The 20,805-nt window shown below is 38.5% G+C and overlaps 1 protein-coding gene across 1 annotated transcript in view; it reads left to right on the top strand.

Moving 5' to 3' along the window:
• Positions 1-20,805, top strand: part of WDFY4 (WDFY family member 4) — a 704,682-nt gene that overhangs the window by 246,661 nt on the left and 437,216 nt on the right. The window contains exon 12 of the mRNA XM_006897732.1: positions 786-879. Within this exon, the coding sequence (XP_006897794.1) occupies positions 786-879 (94 nt within the window). The remainder of the gene's footprint in view (positions 1-785; positions 880-20,805) is intronic.

Raw genomic sequence — 20,805 nt, 5'->3', positions numbered from 1 at the left:
CAAAGTACTGAAGAGCAACGGTGTCTCTCTGGAGACTAAGGTGTGTCTGATACAGGCCATGGTCTCTGCTATCACTTGTTATGCATCAGAGAGTTGGACAGTGACTAAGGAGGATAGAAGGAGAATTGATGCCTTTGAGCTGTGGTGCTGGAGAAGAGTATTGAGGGTACCATGGACGGCCAAGAAAACAAGCAGATTCATCCTGGAAAGGGTTAAACCGGGTGGCTCCCTGGAGGCAAGGATTCTGAGGGTCTGTCTACCATACTTTGGACATGTTGTAAGGAGGGACCAGTCCTTGGAGAGGGACATCATGCTTGGTAGGGTGCAGGGACAGCACAGAAGGGGAAGGCCCTCTATGAAGTGGATTGATTCTGTGACTGGGGTAATTTGCATGGGTGAATCAGAGACAGTGCAATTGGCACAGAACAGAGCAGAGTTTAGGGCTGTTGTACATAGGGTCACTATGAGTCACAAATGACTCGACGACACTTAACAACAACAACATTATTTTCATGACAAGATTACAGAAAAAGACATGCATATTAGACTGTGGACTTGGGAGGGGGATTGTATAACACTGAAAGGATTGTTTTTTTCTTCAAAGAGAAAAACAAACTGGGGGGCAGGGTGGGCAGGGAGGAAAATGTGCAACTATGAATGAATGGGGAAAAATTCAATGGAAAATGTATGCTGTAAAAATACATGTTTCATTAAAAATAATTAATAAAAAATCTAAAATAAAAAAAGAAGATCCTAGTAATACACTTCTTTTCCTTTCTCCTTAGACTGGAAGAAGGGGAGGTCACCATCATTCACCCTGGGATAGTGTGTGTCATGGTGAAGCTGCTTCCATGCTTGTACCACGAAGATCACCCACAGGTACCTGCTTTGTGTTTTTTATTAGTGGATCCCTTTAACTTCTTGTGGCCTAAAACTTTCTGTTTGCCTTTATTCTTGATAACCTCCAAGTTGGCAACTGTGTCTGAGACTCTTGACTAAATTATTCTCAGCCTTCCAAGGCCATGTGAAAAACAATGTATTTGAGCTTTGTAAATAAATCAGTATAAAATAAAAAAAGAAAATAAAATTTTAAAAAATAACCAAAACAAAGGTAAAAATAGAGGCACTCAGATTAAACAAACAAATCACTTCTGTTGGTGAAACAATCTTAAAAATCAAGAGGTAACACAAGGCAAGTGGTTAAGTTTTAGCTGGGTACCAAGAACAGCACTGGGCTGTGGTGGCTCTGTGCCCCAGAAATCTGGGCTCTTCTTATAACCCTTCTTCCCATGAATACAGCCTACGATCCTGGCCTTGTGCTGTGTGGAGAACATGCAAGATTAAAAGATAGACTCAGACATATTCCTCATCATGTCTGTATCTCTTATGGAGACTCTGGTGGAGGAGGTTGTTGTTGTTGTTAAGTGCCATCAAGTAGCCACCCTATGAAAGGAAAGTCCTCGACACTTGTGTATCTTTCATCCTTTCTCCAGGTTCATAGGGTTTCCGGAGGCAAGCTATTACGGAAGTGGATGCCACTCCTGCTTCCAAGCTTGTTTTAATCAAGAGCTCCACCCAACACTGTCTGTCATGGGTAACCAACCATTAACACGTTTGACACATCGTTTCACAGTGTTCAGCCTCACAGCAACCACAAGTTACTGCTGTGCAGCAAGTGGACACACCAGAGCTATACTACCTAGAGGAATGTTTGAACAAAAACAATGAAAGTCACCCACATTTGGCTCGGTAGCATCGCTTCCTGTCCACTGGGCCAACTGATTTCTCTCTATCTTGATGTTACTGTTCTTAAGTGCCGTTGAGTCACCTGCAGCCCTCAGGCCTGTCTTTCATTTCTTTTAAACCATCCAAATATTCTTGTTTGATTTGAATGACTGCCTCTTGTACAGGTTCAACATAAGCACAAGAAATATTCTGAAATATCTGTTCTTTGCAACATTATCTATAATTATTATAATCCACACATTTAAATTCCTAAAGATAGTCAATTAAACAGAGGTAAACATATTTCTGGTATTCTCTGCTTTTTAGATCTAACAAAACAATGATACTCTCATTCTGTACACTCTTCTAATCCAATATAGGGAATAGTATAGAATTGGAAAATTAACTCCATAGTTTTAAAGTCACACAAGATTTATGTTGTTTGTTGTTGTTAAGTGCCGTCGAGTTTCAGGCAACTCATAGCGACGCTATGAAGGAAAGTCGTCAACACTTGTGCATCTTTCATCCTCTCCCCAGGTTCATAGGGTTTCCGGAGGCAAGCTATTATGGAAGTAGAGGTTGTTAATATGTTAATAGTGCCTACAAGCTTTAAATAAATAAGCTTACAAATATAGATGTAATTAAAAATCATGGCAAGAGAGCTATTAAGGGGGAAAATTGGGTGCTGAGATAGAATAGTCCTAATTAAATTTAATTTAGATGATGATGTGGAGGTCAGGGAAACAGTCTCTTAGACAGTGACATGTAAGCAGAGACTTGGAAGATGTGTAGAAATTAACCAGGAGGGGAGGGACTAGAAGCAGTCCCTGGAACAGGAGCTGAGGGGCAGAGTAGAATATGTGCGAGCTTTGCCAGGGTTTGGAGGGTTATCTCAAGGGTTACAAGATGCCTCTCTCAAGGTAGAAGCAGAAAAAACCCCAACCCACACCCACATTTACTCTTTTCATCATTAAATTAAACACATTACTTTGGCTGATGTGCAAATGATAGACTAGGAATGGAGTGTTGTGTGGAATCTGTAAAAGAAAGCCAGTTAAGAAGTTATTCCCAACTCCTTGCTATTGTGAACAAAGCTGTGATAAACATGGGTGTGCATATATCTGCTTGGATGGCGGTGACACTTGGGGGAGGGGATTGTATACCAATGAAGGAGTTTTTCTTTTGCTTTTCGAAGAGAGGAGTGAACTGGTGGGGCGGGGGTACAGGGAGAAAAGTGCAACAATGAATGAATGGAAATCCAAAAGCTCTGTAAATGTTCATTAAAATTAATACAATTTAAAAAAAGAAATTATTCCCATAGTTCACTTTGGGTTAGGGGATGTCTGGGAAAGTGTAAAAAGAAAAGGAGCAAGGGACCTTTCTTAGTATGTAGGTTTTTATAACACTAACACCACATGTAGAATGGGGCTTTAAATAACTGAATGGAATGAGTATTTGTGGTACATTCACACAATGGAACACTATACAGCACTCAGGAGCAACCATTTTGAAAAATACTACTTAACTTGGGAGAAGGTGGAAAGCATTATATTTAGTGAACTAAAGCAGTTTCATAAGGACAAATACAACATAAGACCATTATTATAAAAATAGAAGGATAACTAGTAAAATATGTACAGGAAATCAAGAGGGAAAGGGGGGAGTGAAGAGGTGAGGATAAATAGAGGTGAAACCACAGGGCTTCACAGTTTCGTGGGTGGATGGAGGGGGGAAAGCAAATGGGAAGTATCCGGGTGAAAAGACAGGGTAATAATGAACAAGGTTCAATGGTGATTGATTTTATAAAATATGATCTATGAGAATGATTATATGAAACACAATGAGAATGAATAGTGTGAAACACAATATACATAAACTTTGTAAGCAAGTCAATTTAAAAAATAATGTAAAACAGAGTGTATATAAATGATTGCATGAAACATAATGTAAATAAAAAAATGTAGAGAGGAAGGCCCTCGATGAGATGAATTGATTCATTGATGTAATCGGGGTAGGTGGTCAGAGAAAATAAAGTTGGTACAAGATAGAGCAGGTTTTAGGGCTGTTGTACATAGGGTCACTATGAGTTGCAAGAGACTCAACCACACATAACAACAAGAATATGTGGACAAAACATAATGTAAAGGAATTACATGAAAACCAATAAATTTAAAAAAACAATTAAACAGAAATGTATTTTTTCAAGATCAAAAGGCAGTAACAGGAGAAGCCTCTCTTTCTTAATTCTGAAAGGTAGATTCTTGTCTCCTTCAGTGCTCCTTGGATCCTTGGTGACCTTCACATGTCATCCTTTGTTTTTGTCTCTTTACCTCTGTGTTTGTGCTGCTTCTGAAAATCGAGTGTGATTATGTTTGCACACACTCTACACTGTTGAATTCTGATGGCCTAGTGGATAAGGCGTTGCATTGTCAATTCAAAGGCAGGCAGTTCAAATCTACCAGCTGTTCTGCAGGAGAAAAATGAACAATCTCCCATGCAATTTACAGCCTCTGAAAACATACTTGAAGTTCACTTCTGACTCAGTGGCACATAGTAACTGCTGCACTGTTTGACTTCATTAACTAACAAAGAAACCTCTATTTCCAAATTAAATTGTATGTGCACAGTTACAGGCTTCCAACACAAGTTTTGGTGGGAGACAGAATTCAACTCATAAGACCAAGGACCTCAGAATTTTAAGATGAATTAGAAATAGAACGAACAGATAGAATTGAAGATGCAGAGATAGAACCTTAAGATGAATTAGATTGGGGAGAGGAGAGAAAGAGCAGTCAAGGACCACTTCTAATTTTTTTTCCTGTGAGAGCTAACAATCCCATTGCATGGAGGCAAACTTGTATGAGAAAGCGTCAAGTAATAGGACAAAATAAAATATCAAAGTTAAGGATAAATAGTTCTGAGAAAGAAAAAAGAAATCACTGAGGAAGATTTTTAAGGTTTATTACTGGTAGTGTACTGTGTAGGGTGTTGTGCTGCTGATCCAAACATGGCATCTCTTTTGTGGTTCACCAGCAGCATTGTGGGAGAAAGATGGAGAATCTCCTCCTTTGTGAATTACAGCCTTAGAAAACCTGCTGGAAGGTTAACTGGGAGCCAGTTCTGATTTGACAACAATTATTAGAGAGTATAGATATTATTGGAACATGATTAAATTAATATAATTGAGGACTTACTATGTAGGAGACATTGCCTATTTAATCCTTATGACATTTTTAAAAATATCTTTTCTCTACTACTTTATGTTGTTGTTGTTATGTGCGATTGAGTCGCTTGTGACTCATAGTGACCCTATGTACAACAGCCCTAAATTCTGCTCTGTCCTGTGCCAATCTCACTGTCTGCAATACACCCACCCCAATTACTTTATATACAATATACATTAGAATAATTTCTTTCAATTTTTAAAGAAAATTTTTATTTTTTACTGGTTTATGTACAAAGTTTGTAAACATTGTTTTTAACACCAGATCTTTCCCATTTCCTTTACCTTTCCTCTTCCTCTACCCCTTCAATTGTGGGACCTCATGCTTTTTCTTTTCTTTTTTTTTTTTTTTTTTGAGGGTTATTATTATCTCCAGGAGTCCCTGGGTTTCACAAATGGTTAGATTCCCTTGTACTAACCAAAATGTCAGCTGTTTGGATCTACATTGAAGCACATTAGAACAAAGGCCCAGAAATATGCATCTGAAAGATCACAGTCATTGGAAGCCCTATGGAGCACAGTTTTGTTCCAACAAGCATGAGGTTACCATGAGTCAGAATTTACTTGACAGTGAGGTTAGTTTTCTCAGCTTTTAAAATTATCACTATTATTATTGTCTTCGTTGTAATAAATGATGACCCAGAAAATGGAAATGATTTTTAAAGATTCATAGTTGATGGGTCTGCTGTTAAACCTAGTGACATGTCCCTTGGCTCTCCTCCCTTTCACCCCAAAGCTTTCACATGGATAACACTGGAGCCTGGCCACCAGGAAATAGAGAAAGTCCATCTTTGCCCTGACAAGGAGCTTAAAATGAGTCCACTTGAATTAGGAGGACATGACTACTGGTTGGTATTATTAGCCACAGCATGAAAGTGACTATAACATATTAAAAACACTACTCCTCAGAGATCATTGAGAACAGTGGAACAAAGATCCTTGATGGTAAAATGCAGAGAAGGGGACTATATTCATGAAGAAAATTCTGTACTATTTGATACATGATACAGAATTACAACAAAAAAGCAACCCATTTTAATATTGACATATTTCTTTGGTAACTAGAATTTTTGGTTTTATTTTTGGTTTTCTGCTGGAGAGTAGGATGAATGATGAGGAAATGAAATGTGCTTTGTATACATTTGCAGAAAATAAATGAGTAGGCCATGATAGAATGCATTTGATTGCTCTTCCAATTGTTGACTTTTGTCTAACAGTCCTCCAAATTAACAATAACGATTTTCCTATTTTTTTTTTACAACTGTGAGTCAAGAATTTAGACAAACTCTGTACCACATTATATCTCCAGGGCTGACACATCTGCAAGGATGCTTTACTTTCATAGATGGCACCAAAGTAAAGCTGCCTCACACAGCTAGGGGCCAGCTGGGATGGCTCACCTAAATCTGAGGCCCTGGTTGAAGCTACCAATGGGGTCCTGAATCTCTCCTTCATGTAGATCTTACTGTATAATCTCTACAGATGTTCTCCCTAGTGAACTCTCTAGCAAGTTTCATAATTAACAACTCAAGATTCCCAAGAACACAAGAGTCAAAGCTGTCACAGCTCCTTCGACCTTCCTAAGACTTGGGTCTGGGATAAGCTGTCACTTCCACAGCTTTGTTTGGTTAAAACAAGGAACAAATTCATTCCACACTCATCAAGGGGGAAAAATAGTCTCTCATGTGAGAGGCCAAATGGGAGTGATAAGCTATCACATCAAGGGCTGGATAACGGGAGAAATGTGTTGAAGGGAGTGGGTGGGAGTGGAGAGAGATGCTGGTGGAGCAAAGAAATGGGTGGGGTGGGTCAAGACACTTGAGTTAAGGGCAGGGACAACTATTGGTTAATTCTACAATTGGGAAAATATCTTTCATCTACTTTTTTCCATAAAATGCTTTTCTGTCAGATACTTTTCTAAATCTGAGCATTCAGGTTAAGACAGATTAGGAAGAAGGATTGTGCACACACTTCTGAAACAGCAGGCCTCCTAAAACCCTGTGTACAATAGAATACAGTTATATTAGCAGATAGGGCAACTGAGGTGGAGCTTTCAAGTATGGAAATACAAAGGAGGAGGAACAGTCATAAGCAGACACTAGTTACTAGAACATGGAATGTAAAAACCCTGAAAGTAGGAAAATTAGATATTGTTAAGGAAGAAATAGAACACATAAATATTGACATATTAGGTATTAGAGAGATAAGATGGACTGGTATGAGGCATTTTGAGTCAGATGATCATCACATAATCTAATATGCTGGAGATGAAACAGTGAAGAAAAATGGGGTTGCTTTCATAGTTAAAAAAATCATTTCTAGACGTGTCTTGAAATACAATATTGTGAGTGACAGTACAATATCCGTACACATAAAAGAAGTCCAGTGAATACCACTATTATTCAGATATATGCACCAACAACCAGAGCCAAAGAAGAGTAAATATAAGATTTCTACCAACATTTGCAGTTAGAGATTGATTGAACATGCAATCAAGATGCATTAATAATAATGGATGACTGGAATGCAAAAGTTGGGAACAGAGAAGAAGGATCAGTAGTCAGAAAACATGGATTTGTTGATAGAAATGAAGCTAGAGATAGAATGATGTAGTTTTGCACAATCAAAAATTTATTAATTACAAAATACATTTTATAAGAAACAAACACAAGCTATATACCTGGATTTCACCTGATGGTATGCATAGGAATCAGATTAATTACATCTGTGGAAAGAACCGCTGATAAAGGTCAGTATCAGCTGTGAAAACTAAACGAGGTGCTGATTATGGAACAGACCACCAACTACTCATATGCAAGGTCAAGCTGAGGCTGTGGAAAATTAAATCAAATCCACGGGAACCAAAATACCTGAATTTCAAAACCATTTCAGGAGTAGTTTTGAGGCCTTGAACACCAATGAGCAAAGATCAGATAATTTGTGGGAAGATATCAAGAATATCATCCAGGAAGAGAGCAAAAGGTCATTACAAAGACAGAGGAGAAAGAAAACACCAAAATGGGTGTCAGAAGAGACTCTGAATATTGCACTAGAGCGCCAAAAAGCCAAAGCAGAGGAAGAAATAAAATTAATAAAGAACTGAACAGAAAATTTTAAAAGGTAATGCAGAAAGACCAAGTAAAGTATTATAATGAAATGTGCAAGAAGATGGAGCCAGAAAATCAAAAGGGCCAAACTCGCTTAGCATTTCTTAACTCAAGGAACTGAAGGACAAATATTAAATGATCCAGGAAGTAATAAAAGAAGACGGAGAGAGTATACAGGGTCACTGTACCAAAAGGATTTGGCAGACAGAGAAGAATATAATGAAACAACATAAGAGCAAGAGCTTACGGTGATGAAGGAAGAAGTTCAAGCTGCTTTGAAAGAAATGGCAAAACATAAGGCCCCTGGAATTGATGGTATACAAATCGATGTATTTCAACTAATAAATGCTGCCCTGGATGTGCTCACCAAGTTGTGCCAAGAAATCTGGAGGAAAACCACTTGACTGGAAGAAACCTATATTGTTCCCATTCCAAAGAAACATGATCCATCTGAGTGTGGAAATTATTGAACAATATCATTAGTATCACATGAAAGCAAGATTCTGCTGAAGATTATCCAAAAATGGCTGGAACAGCACATCCACAGAGAACTGTCAGAAGTGCAGGCTTGGGTTGGAAAGGGTTGTGTTACTAGGGATATTGTAGCTAATGTTAGATGGATCTTGGCTGAAAGCAGGAAGTACCAGAGGCATGCCTATCTGTGTTTCATTGATTATGCAAAGGCATTTGACTGTAGATCATAACACGCTGTGGCTGACTCTGAGAAGAATGAGAATCCCAGAACACTTGATCGTGCTAAAGTGAAACCTATACTTGCACCAGGTGGCAGTCGTCAGAACAGAGCAAGGAAACACTGCGTGGTTCAAAATTGGGAAGGGTGTATGCCGGAAATGTGTCCTATCTCCATACTCTTTCAATCTATTTGCAGAACAGATTATCTGGGAGTATGAGCTGTATGAGGAAAATTGTGGCATCAGGATTGGAGGAAGACTTATCAATAATATGCATTATGTAGATGACACGACCCTGCTTTCTGAAACGGAAAAGCACCTGAAGAGTTTGCTGCAGAAGGTCAAGGACTGCAGCCTTCAATATGGTTTGAAGCTTAACATCAAGAAAACAAAGATTCTCACCATTGGGCCAATTGGCAACATCTTGGTGAAGAGATTGAGGTTGTTAACAGCTTTAGTTTGTTTGATTCCACAATCAACACTCTTGGCATCAGCAGCCAGGAAATTAAAAGACATTTTGTGATGGGAAAGTCTGCTGTTAGAGACCTCTCCAAAGTACTGAAGAGCAATGATGTCATTTTGGAGAATAAGGTGCACTTGATACAGGCCATGATCTTTGCAATCACTTGCTATGCATCAGAGAGCTGGACAATGCCTAAGAATGGTACAAGGAGAATTGATGCCTTTAAGCTGTGTGGTGTTGGAAAACAGTCTTGAATATACTATGGACTGCTAAGAAAATGAACAGGTTCGTCCTAGAGAGGGTTAAATCAAGCTGTCCTTGGAGGCAAGAATTATGAGGCTTCATCTGACATACATTGGACATGTTCCAATGAGGGACCAGTCCTTGGAGAGTGACATCATGCTTGGGAGTGGAGGGACAGTGAAGGAGAGGAAGACCCTCTATGAGGTTGATTAATTCAGTGTCTGGGGTCATGGGGGTAGGTGTTTCAGAGACGGTGAAATTGGCACAGAATAGAGCAGGGTTTAGGTCTGTTGTACATAGGGTCACTATGAGTTGCAGGCCACTCGATGGCACATAATGACGACAAAAACAACCACCATAATTACTTTAAACATCCAATTTCTAGATGAAATATTTACTCCTCAAATCAAATAAATTCTACACAATGGATTATTTAACATTCGGGAACTTCCCTCCCTGTTATTTTTAAGCATAGAACTTTCCTAAAGCATTTTGGAAATTAAGACACATTGATGAATGCTACTTCAAGCATTTTAACACTAGCTCTTTAAAGTATATGTGATTCCCTTGTGCACAAGGCTTCTGAGGTGGAACTTTGAAACTTGCAAATACAATACATACATAATAAATGCAATAAGTCCAAGTGCAATACATACAGAATAAGTGGATTAATGCAGAATGCAGCTCGTACAAAATATTGGGTCATGCATTCAGCCTTGTGAATATTTTCAGGTGAAATGACCTTAATATGAGTAAGGCTGTCTTCTTTAGCTATATTTAGCACAATACAACCTACTTTCATTAAAAATGTCCAAACAGTAGTTTAGGTATTCTCATCCAAATAATACCTCATTCAGCAAAGATCTGTAAGTGTAATAACTAATGAAGTTACTCAAAGCTACAGTGGTATACCTTTCTGTCTCAGGTTCCTTCCCCCCTGGAATTATAGATTCCAATCATACAGACATCCCAAACTTTGGAGAAAGAAAGAATATTGTAAGATTAGATAAGAGAGAAATCCGGCAGTAATGGAGGCTGCCGTTCTTGGTTTCTCTGGCTTCCTTCTCATTAAGCACTCAATATATTAGAAAAAATAAATAAAAGTCAAGGGGCTGTAATGGTGCATATTAAAAATTTTTGTTAAATGTGTTATCTGATGCTGATTATAGTTTTCTCAGCTTGGAAATTTTAGGATTTTAGATCCTCCGTATAGTATAGACATCTAGATCTCTCCTTGAAAGTTATTAAATATTCCCCTGAAATAACATTAACCTGTTCTGCAAATTTCCAACGTTAGTCTACTAATAAACAGGAGTTTTAAGATGGAGGTAAAGACAATGGATTATTAAAATGGGGCAAATAGATAATACCTAGGTACAAGAAAGACAAATCTGGGACAGCAATGGTACTACTGGTCTGTGTATAGAAACCCCACAGAAAAGGGAAGGACTTTGGTTCTTTGCCTACTCCATAACCGTAATTGGACAAGTTAAACATGCAAGTGAAATTCTACTTGATAGGATACTTTTTCCTCTAGGTTGTAATAATTAATTTAGGAAAAGCCTCAATGTCTCTCAAAAATGCAAATTAAAGGTACATTTTCTCAAATATTTTCTAAAGATGTTAAGTGAAAAACTATTAAAGTTGAATAATTAAAGTAATTAATTTCTGAATGGAAATACAAAGCTCATAAGTACAGAAAGAATAGGAAATCAAATAAGAAAGGAAATCATGCTCGAAAATGTTGATGGCAATTTTGTGGTGCAGGAGGTCCCTGAAACCAGGAGGTTCCAGTAGATGGCAGTGTTACTAAAAAGATGGAAGACATCTCTCTCTAGGTCTTGACCATTTCCAGAATTTTCCACCATCACTCCCACTATGCAAATGATGATGCTCTTCTATTCTTTGAATGAGCAAGCAATAACTTCCAAACACACAAGTCCTTTTGGAAGCAATTATTTAAATAACCATATAGGTGTTCTGTTATATTTCCAGTCATGATCGTCTTAAATTTGTTCTTTTCCCAACCTAAATGTTGTGATTAACATGATTCCTTAATCAGATAATCCAACTATTTTTCCTTACACCACATCACAATTGGTATCCAAAATTGTGCTGCTGGAATGTTATAGCTTAGGTACACACAAAAAAGGATTCAACAGAATGTGGAAAATATCAAACAATATCATTAATAACTCAAGCAAAATGTTGTTGAAGATCATTTAAAAGTGGCTCTGCCTAACATACTTTGGGCATGTTGTAAGGAGAGACTGGTCCTTGGAGAAGGACATCATGCTTGGTAGGGTGGAGGGACAGCACAGGAGGGGAAGGCTCTCTATGAAGTGGATTAATTCAGTGACTGGGATAATCAGGATGGTAGTGTCAGAGACAGTGCGATTGTCACAGGACAGAGCAGAGTTTAGGGCTGTTGTACATAGGGTCACTATGAGTTGCAAGCGACTTGATGGCACATACAACAACAACAGAATTGTATATCGATAGGGAATGAATAGAAGTACAAGCTGATTTTAGAAGAGGACGCGGCATCAGGGATACATTGCTAATATATCAGAAAATTTGATTGTGCTTGTGCGAAACCTATACTTGGACCAAGAGGCAGTTGTCAGAACAGAGCAAGGAGACATTACATGGTTCAAAATCAAGAAGGGGGTCCATCAGGAATGTATTTTGTTTCCATACCTTTTCAATCTGTGTACAGACAGATCATCTGAGACTCTGGGCTGTACGAGGAGGAATGTGGCATCAGGACTGGTGGAAGAGTCATCAACAACCTGCATTATGTGGGTGACACAATCATGCTTGCTGAAACTGAGGAGGACCTGAAGCACTTACTGCAGAAGATCAAGGACTGCAGCCTTCAATATAGATTGAAGCTCAACATGAAAAAAACAAAGATTCTCACCACTGGGCCAATTGACAGCATCAGTATGGATGGTGAAGAGATTGAGATTGTTAACAGTTTTAATTTGCTTGGCTCCACAATCAACACTCTTGACACCAGCAGCCAGGAAATCAAGAGATGAATTGCATTGGGAAAGTCAACTGTCAGAGACCTCAGTGTACTGAAGAGCAATTATGTCAGGCTGGAGACTTAGGTGCACCTGATCCTGGCTATAGTCTTCACATTGCGTGCTATGCATCAGAGAACTGGACAATGACTAGGAATGATAGAAAGATAATTGATGCCTTTGAACTACAGTGCTGGAGAAGAGTATTGAATATACCATGGACTGCTAGGAGAACAAGCAGGTCTGTCCTGGAGAGAGTGAAGTCAGGCTGCACCTTGGAGGCAAGGATTATGAAGCTTCGTCTGACATACTTTGGGCATGTGGCAAGTTGGGACCAGTCCTTGGAGAGGGACATCCTGTTTAGGAGTGTGGAGGGACAGCGCAAGAGAGGAAGACCCTTCATGAGATGGATCGGTTCAGTGATTAGGGTAGTAGGGGTAGGTATGTCAGAGACAGAGTGGTTGGCACAAGATAGAGCAGGATTTAGGGCTCTTGTACATAGGGTCACTATGAGTCACACGTGACTTGACTGCACATAACAACAACAACATCATTAATATCACATGCAAGCAAGATTCTGCTGAAAATTATCCAAAAATGACTGGAACAACACAACAATAAAGACCTGCTTGAAGTACAGGCTGGGTTTAGAAGAGTCCATGGTTCTAGGGATATTATAGCTACAGTTAGATGGATCTTGGCTGAAAGCAGAGAGTACCAGAGGAATGTTTATCTGTGTTTCATTCACTATATAAAGGCATTTAACTGTGTGGATCACAATAAACTGTAGCTAACTCTGAGAAGAATGGGAATCCTTGAACACTTGATCATGCTTATTATGCAAAATCTATTCTTGGACCAGGAGGCAGTCATCAGAACAGAGCAAGGAAATACTGCATGGTTCAAAATAGGGAAGGATCTATGCCAGGGATATGTCCTATCTCCATACTCTTTCAATCTATATGCAGAACAGATTATTAGGGAGGCTGGGCTGTATGAGGAGAAACGTGGCATCAGGATTGGAGGAAGACTCATCAACAATCTCCATTATGCAGATGACACAACTCTGCTTGCTGAAACTGAGGAGAACCTGAAGTGCTTGCTGCAGACAGTCAAGGATTGTAGCATCAAATATGGATTGAAACATAACATCAAGAAAACAAAGATTTTCACCACCGGGCCAGTTGGCAACATCATGATAGATGGTGAAGGGATTGTTAACAGCTTTACTTTATTTGGCTTCACAATCAACACTCTTGGTACCAGCAACCAGGAAATCAAAAGATGAATTGCATTGAGAAAATCTGCTGCCAGAGACCGCTCCAAAGTACTGAAGAGCAACAATGTCAGTCTGGAGACTAAGGTGCGCTTGATCCAGGCCATAGTCTTTGCAATTACTTGTTAGATGTCAGGAAGCTGGAAAATGACTAAGGATGATAGAAAAAGAATTTATGTCTTTGAGCTGTTGTTCTGGAGAAGAGTATTGAATATACCATGGACTACTAGGAGAACAAACAGGTTTTCTCCAGAGAGGGTGAGACCAGGCTGCTCTTTGGAGGCAAGGATTCTGAAGCTTCATCTGACATACTTTGGACATGTTGCAAGGTGGGACCAGTCCTTGGAGAGGGACATCATGCTTCTGAGGGTGAAGGGACAGCTCAAGAGTGAAAAAGATGGATTCAGTGACTGACGTAATGGGGGTAGGTGTGTCAGAGATAATAAGATTGGCATAGGATAGAACAGGGTTTAGGGCTTTGTACATAGGGTCTTTATCACTCACAGGCAACACGTTGGTACAAAGCAACAACACAACAACTTCCTTACTGAAAGCAGAGAAATCTAGAACAATGTCCATTTGTGTTTTATTAAATATTCAAAGGCGTTTGACTTATAGGATCATAATAAATTATGGCTTACATTGAGAAGAATGGGAATCCTAGAACACTTAAATGTGCTTGTATGGAATATATAGTTAGACCAAGAAATTGTTGTGCAAATAGAGCAATGGAACTCTGCATTTTTTAAGACTAGGAAGGATATGCGTCAATCTTGTATCCTTTCTCCATTCCTAGTCAGTCTGTGTGCAAGGCCAATAATTCATGAAGATAGCAGGAAAGGCATCCACTTCCTAAATGGCATGCCTCAGGAAACTCTAAGAATTTTAATAAATGTCAATAGTCATAGAAAGACTTCAGGTCTTTTGTTCATAGTGTCACCAAGAGTCATGCTTGACTCAAAGGCAATCAATAACAACAACAGGTTCTATTAAGAGGGGTGTGGTATTAGAATTGGATGAAAAATTCATCAACAACCTGCATTATGATAATGACACAGCTTTCCTTGTTGAAAGTGAGGTGGATGTGAAACAAATGCTACAGAATATAGAGGACTACAGCCTTTAGTATGAATTACATCTCAACATCAAGAAGACAAAGATCCTCACCACATCAGTCAACATTCTGACAGATTTAGAAAAAATTGACACTGTCAATGATTCCCTCTTGCTTGGACAATCAAGTCCCTTGGTACCAGCAGTCAGGAAATCAGAATACTTGCATTACATTGGGAAAGCCTTATTTCAAGGACCTCTCCAAGATGCTGAAGAGCAATGATGTCAATTTGAAGACTAAGGTGTACCTTGAGGTATACCTCAAGCCATACCTTTTAAATCATCTACAAAGACAAAGATTCTCACCACTGACCCAACTGGCAGCACCACGACGGAGAGAGAAGAGATTGAGGTTGTTAACCATTATAGCTTGCCTGGCTCCACAATCAATTCTTTTGGCACCAGCAGACAGAAAATAAAAAGAGTAATTGCATTAGGTAAATCTGCTGTCAGGGACCTTTCCAGAGTACTGAGAAGCAATGATGTCCGACTGGAGACTAAGGTGCACCTGATCCAGTCTACGGTCTTTACAATCACTTGCTATACATCAAAGTGCTGGATAATAACTAAGGAGGATATAGAAGAAGAATTGATGCCTTTGAGTTGAGGTGCCGGAGAAGAGTCTTGAATGCCAAGAAAACATATAGGTCTCTCTTGGAGAGAGTGAAATCAAGTTTATCCTGGGAGGTTAGGATTCTGAAGTTTTGTCTTACATGCTTTTGGCATGTGTCCAGGAGGGACTGATTCTTGGAGAAGGACATCATACTCAGAAGAGTGGAGGGACAGTACAGGATAGGAAGACTCTGGATGGAAAGTATTGATACAGTGACTAGAGCAATGGGGATAGGTATGTTGGAGTCAGTGTGACTGGCTCAGGATAGGGTAGGCTTCAGAGCTATTGTACATATGGTCGTTATGAGTCACAGGTGACTTGACAGTGCATAACAACAATATGCATCAGAGAGTAGGACAATGAATAAGTATGACAGAAGAAGGATTGACACCTTTGAGTTGTGGTGCTAGAGACGAATACTGTATATTCCATGGACTGCCAAAAAAACAAACAGATATGTCCTGGAAAGGGTGTAGCCAGAGTGCTTCTTTGAGACAACGGTGACAAAGTTTTGTCTTTCATACTTTTGACATGCAGCTAGGCAAAGATATTGCTTGGAAGGGGACATCACACTTAGAAAGATGGAAGGTCAGTGAAGGAGGGAAAGACCACCCAATGAGATGCATTGACACTGTGACTTCAGAAATGGCCTCTAGTGTCTCAGAGACAATGAAGATGGTGCAGGATAAGACAGAATTTATGTCTGTTGTTCAAAGTGTTGCTATGAGTCATACTCAACTCAAAGGTATCTAACAACAATAAGCACCAAACAAAAAGTATGGTCTAACTGAATTTTCTTTGAGCAGAGCTGGTCCCAAAAATGAATGGTGATGGAGAAGAAAGACTTGTTTTCTTCTCAGTGTACTTTGCGACTGTCACAGTTATGAAAAATCTTGTCACTGAGCATCGCCTATGTGCTACAGCAGTGTCAAAAGGTCACTTCACTTTCACAAAATTTGTGGCCTAGAGTCCTTTCTGCCTTACTGTCCTTGTGTTGATTCTGACCCATGAAGATCCCATATATTAAGGAATTAGAACTTCTCCATACAGCTTTCTTGGCTGATCTCTTTATAGAAACAGGTTGCCAGATCTTCTTCTGTGGTGCCACTGTGGGTAGGTTTAAATTGCCTTAAAAGTGAAATGCAAACTTTTAAATCACATTTCATAAAGGAATACTATTTGTGTACACATAAAGACTTTTACTCAGAGGAGGTAGGGGGTGAGGAAAAGGAGCTGCCAAGTCCAGTTAGTGGAAGTGGAACTCAACTTGTATTGACCAACAAATATGATGTGTTTGCTTTCATGAATATTTAAGATACACCTACTATGTGCCACAGATGATTCAGACATAAAAGTCACAGAACTGTCTGGGTTTGAGAGTAGATAGGCAGATAAGGATAGAAGACAGTAATATAGCATGCTGCTAGAGAAGTTTGCCTGCACAACCTTAGGGCACAGAGGAAAATATCCAGAGAACACTGGGGCTCAGTTTTAGAGGAAAAGCATATACTTGAAGGATTGACACAAAAAAGGCAAACAAAACAAAAAGCCACAGAGATGTATACAAAGGTGCCCATTTGGGGAACTTTAAGTTGTTCAGGTGGACTAGGACTATGTTCATTGAATATTAGTGAGTAAGACTGGAAAGGTTGAAGTCACATTACAAAAATTCTTAAATGCTGTACTAAGAAGCAAAATTTTGATGAGTAATTATCACCATCACTGAAGCCTTTCTATGAAGATAGAGTCCAGATTATAAGGAAAGTAGATACTGATAAAATCTCAGGTTTACCACATCAAGGTACAGAGCTAAATTACCTGAAAGTTCTGTTAATATTTCTCTTCTGTTGTTGGTTTTCATATATTCATGCATATTGTACTTCATTCACATACATTGTATTTTATGCATTTGTTCATATACATTGTGTTTTATATAATTATTCACTATTGGTCAGCATATTTTTTTTCATTCATGTACATTATGTTTTATACATTCATTCATTCATTCATTACAGGGTGATTGAGGAGGAGGATAAAGAAAAAGTAATATCAGTGCATGGATGAAAACTCATCCTTTCTGTAAACTTTAATTAATATAACAATTAAAAAATAAAATCCTTAGCACAAGATTCAAAGTTCTAAAGTCTTATGGGGGAGGGGAAAGTAGTAATTAATTAATCCTGAAATTCTTTATCTCAAACTTGTTTTACTGTTGTTGTTGTTGTTGTTAGCTGCTGTCAAGTTGGCTCTAACTCATGCAAATCTTGTGTAAAACAGAACAGAATGTTATCTGATCCTGTGTCATCTCCAAGATTGTTAGTATATTTGAGCCAACTGTTGTAGTGATTGTGTTAATCCATCTCATGGACAATATCACTCATTTTTACTGACCATTAACTTTATAAAAATAATATCCTTTTCTGGAGATTGATTTTTCCTTTTGATGTGGTGAATGTAAACAAAATGAAGCTTGTCTACCTTATTTCTAAGGAACGTCCTGGTAACATTTTCTCCAAGATTGATTTATCAATTCTATTGGCAGTTCACAGTGTATTTCATATTCATTGTCACACCATAATTCTTCTTCAACTTTCCTTCTTCATGATGTAGCTTTTATGTATATATGAGGTAATTGCAAAGTATTAGAATGTAGAAAGAACTAGAGTTAGAAAATCAAAAGGGAAAACACACTTGCCATTTCTCACACTGAAAGAATTGAAGAACAAACTCAAGCCTTCAGTGGAAATACGTAAGGATTCTAGGGACTAACATTTAATGATGCAGAAAGCATCAAAAGAAGGTGGAGGAAATGCACAGAGTCACTGTACTAAAAAGAATTTGTTGATAGTCAATAATTTCAAGAGATTGCATATGATCAAGAACTAAAGGTAACAAAGGAAGACATTAACGCTGCACTGAAGGCATTGGCAAAGTATGATCTCGGGAATTCATGGGATACTGGTTAAGTGTTTCAGCAAACAGATGAAGCCCTATAGCTCACTAGCCTATGCCAAGAAATTTGGAAGACAGCTACTCTTGGACAACTGACTGGAAAAGATCTATATTTGTTCTCACTAAAAAAAGAAAAAAAAAGGAGATGCCACAGAATGTGGAAATTATCTGATGTAAATGTGAAATATTATTGACATCACATGCAAGTAAAATCTTACTGAAGGTTATTAAATAAATGGAAATAGAAAATAGAAAAGTGCTAGAAATTAAAATTGGATTCAGAAGAGGTCATGGCGCAAGAGATAACACTGCTAATGTCAGATGGATCTTGGCTGAAAGCAGAGAACACCAGAAAGTTATTTACTTGCATTTTACTGACAAAGGCATTTGACCATGTGAGCCAATAAAAAACTATCAGAATCCCAAGAAGACCTGTGCTCATGCAAAACCTAAACTTACACCAAGAAGCTGTTTTCTGAACGTAACAAGGACTCCATGGTAGAAACTCAGGAAAGGTATACATCAGGGCTGTAAACTTTCTCTATATCTATTCACTTTGTATGGTAAGCAAATAATTTGAGAAACTAGACTGTATGAAGAAGAATGTTACATCAAGATTGGAGGAACACTCATCAACAACCTGCTTTATACAGAAGAAACACCTTGTTTATAAAATTGAAGAGAGCTTGAAGCACTTGCTGCAGAAGCTCAAAGACTACAGTTTTCAATATAGATTACATCTCAACACAAAAAAAGCCTCAAAATCCTCAACCACTGGACTAATAGACAACATCATTATCAATGGAAAAAGATTAAAATTGTCAGTGATTTAATTTTGCTTGGATCCATAGTCAACACTGACCATTGACTTTTGTATGGTAGCAGCAGGCAAGAGATAAAAAGACTTGTTGCATTTGGGAAATCTGTCAAGGGCTTCTTTAAAGTGTTAAAGAGCAATGGTATCCATTTCAAAACTAAGGTGTGTCTGTTTCAAGCCATGGTATTTTCAATTGTTTCACTTGCATCTGAAAGTTGGGTTATGAAGAGGCAGCATGAAGCAGAATAGAGGCCTTTGAATTCTGGTGTAGGCAAAGAGTATTGAGTTTACAATGGACTACCTAAAGCACAAACACATTTGGTTTTGGAGAAAGTGAAACCAGGGTGCTCCTTAGAGGCAAGGATAGTGAAACTTTGTCTCACCTACTTTAAGTATGTTAAAAGGAGGGCCCATTGTTTGGCAGTATTGATAAAGAATGTTAAATGTATTGTGGCCTGACAAAAGAACAAACATGCACTATTGGCAGAACACTCCTTAAAAATGAGAACAGTAAGATTTCACCTTGTTTACTTTGAATATGTTGTTGTTGTGTACCAGAGTCAGAAACAACTCATATCTGATTCTCCAGTGGATTTTCAAGGTCTTTAATTGCACAGAAGAAGATTGTCCATCCTTTTCCTATAGAGCAGCTGGTGGCCTCAAACCGTGTGCCTTTGAGATTGCAGTGCAGCTTCTTGTCACTAGGTCACCAGAGATATGCTGTGTTGTTTTTGCCTGCCATCAAGTCTAGCAAGACTCATAGAGACCCTATAAACAAAAGGCCTGAAATTTTTCTATAACTATCATGATTTACCAAAGTTCATAGAGTTTCTAGAGGCATGTTGTTTATGAAGTGGATGCCACCACTGCTTACACCAGAGATATAGCATTAGGAAAAAACAGTCACTGGAAAAGGACATAACGTTTGATAAAGAAGAAGACCAAAAAAAAAAAAAAAAAAAAAAAAAAGAAGAAGACCAATGACTATAAGGGAAATTCTAAATTAGATAGACTGACACAAAAACCACACCATTGACTCATGTATACTACCAGTCATGATGGTGGTTCAGTGTGGAGACCACTTTGTTTTGTTCAAATAAGATTGCTGTGAATTAGAGCCAATGGGTGACAACTAACAATAAAAGCAGATATTCTAAATATATCCAATTAAAAAATATTCTATGTTTTTAATCACTGTACCCAATCTATCCATGAACATTATCAAATAACTATGTTGTTATTGTTATGTGCCTTTGAGTCACCTGTGACTCAGAGCAACCCTATGTACAGCAGCTCTGAACTCTGCCGTATCCTGAGCCACTCACTAACTCTGACACACCTACCCCCATTACCCCAGTTACTTTGTCAATCCATCTCGTCAGGGATCTTCCTCTCCTGTGCTGCCCTTTCACCCTTCCAAGTATGAAGTCCTTCTCTAATGACCAGTCCCTTCCCACCACATGTAAATAACTATCGATCTGGTAAAAATCCAGGTAACTTCTCAGGGTGGCTTCTGAAATAGACCAAATAAATGTGATTCTATTCAAAGTGA

Source organism: Elephantulus edwardii, unplaced genomic scaffold (genome assembly GCF_000299155.1).
Source record: "Elephantulus edwardii isolate Elephantulus edwardi_28Jun2011 unplaced genomic scaffold, EleEdw1.0 scaffold00213, whole genome shotgun sequence".
Classification (NCBI taxonomy): Eukaryota; Metazoa; Chordata; class Mammalia; order Macroscelidea; family Macroscelididae; genus Elephantulus; species Elephantulus edwardii.
This window is presented reverse-complemented; position numbering and strand designations above follow the sequence as displayed.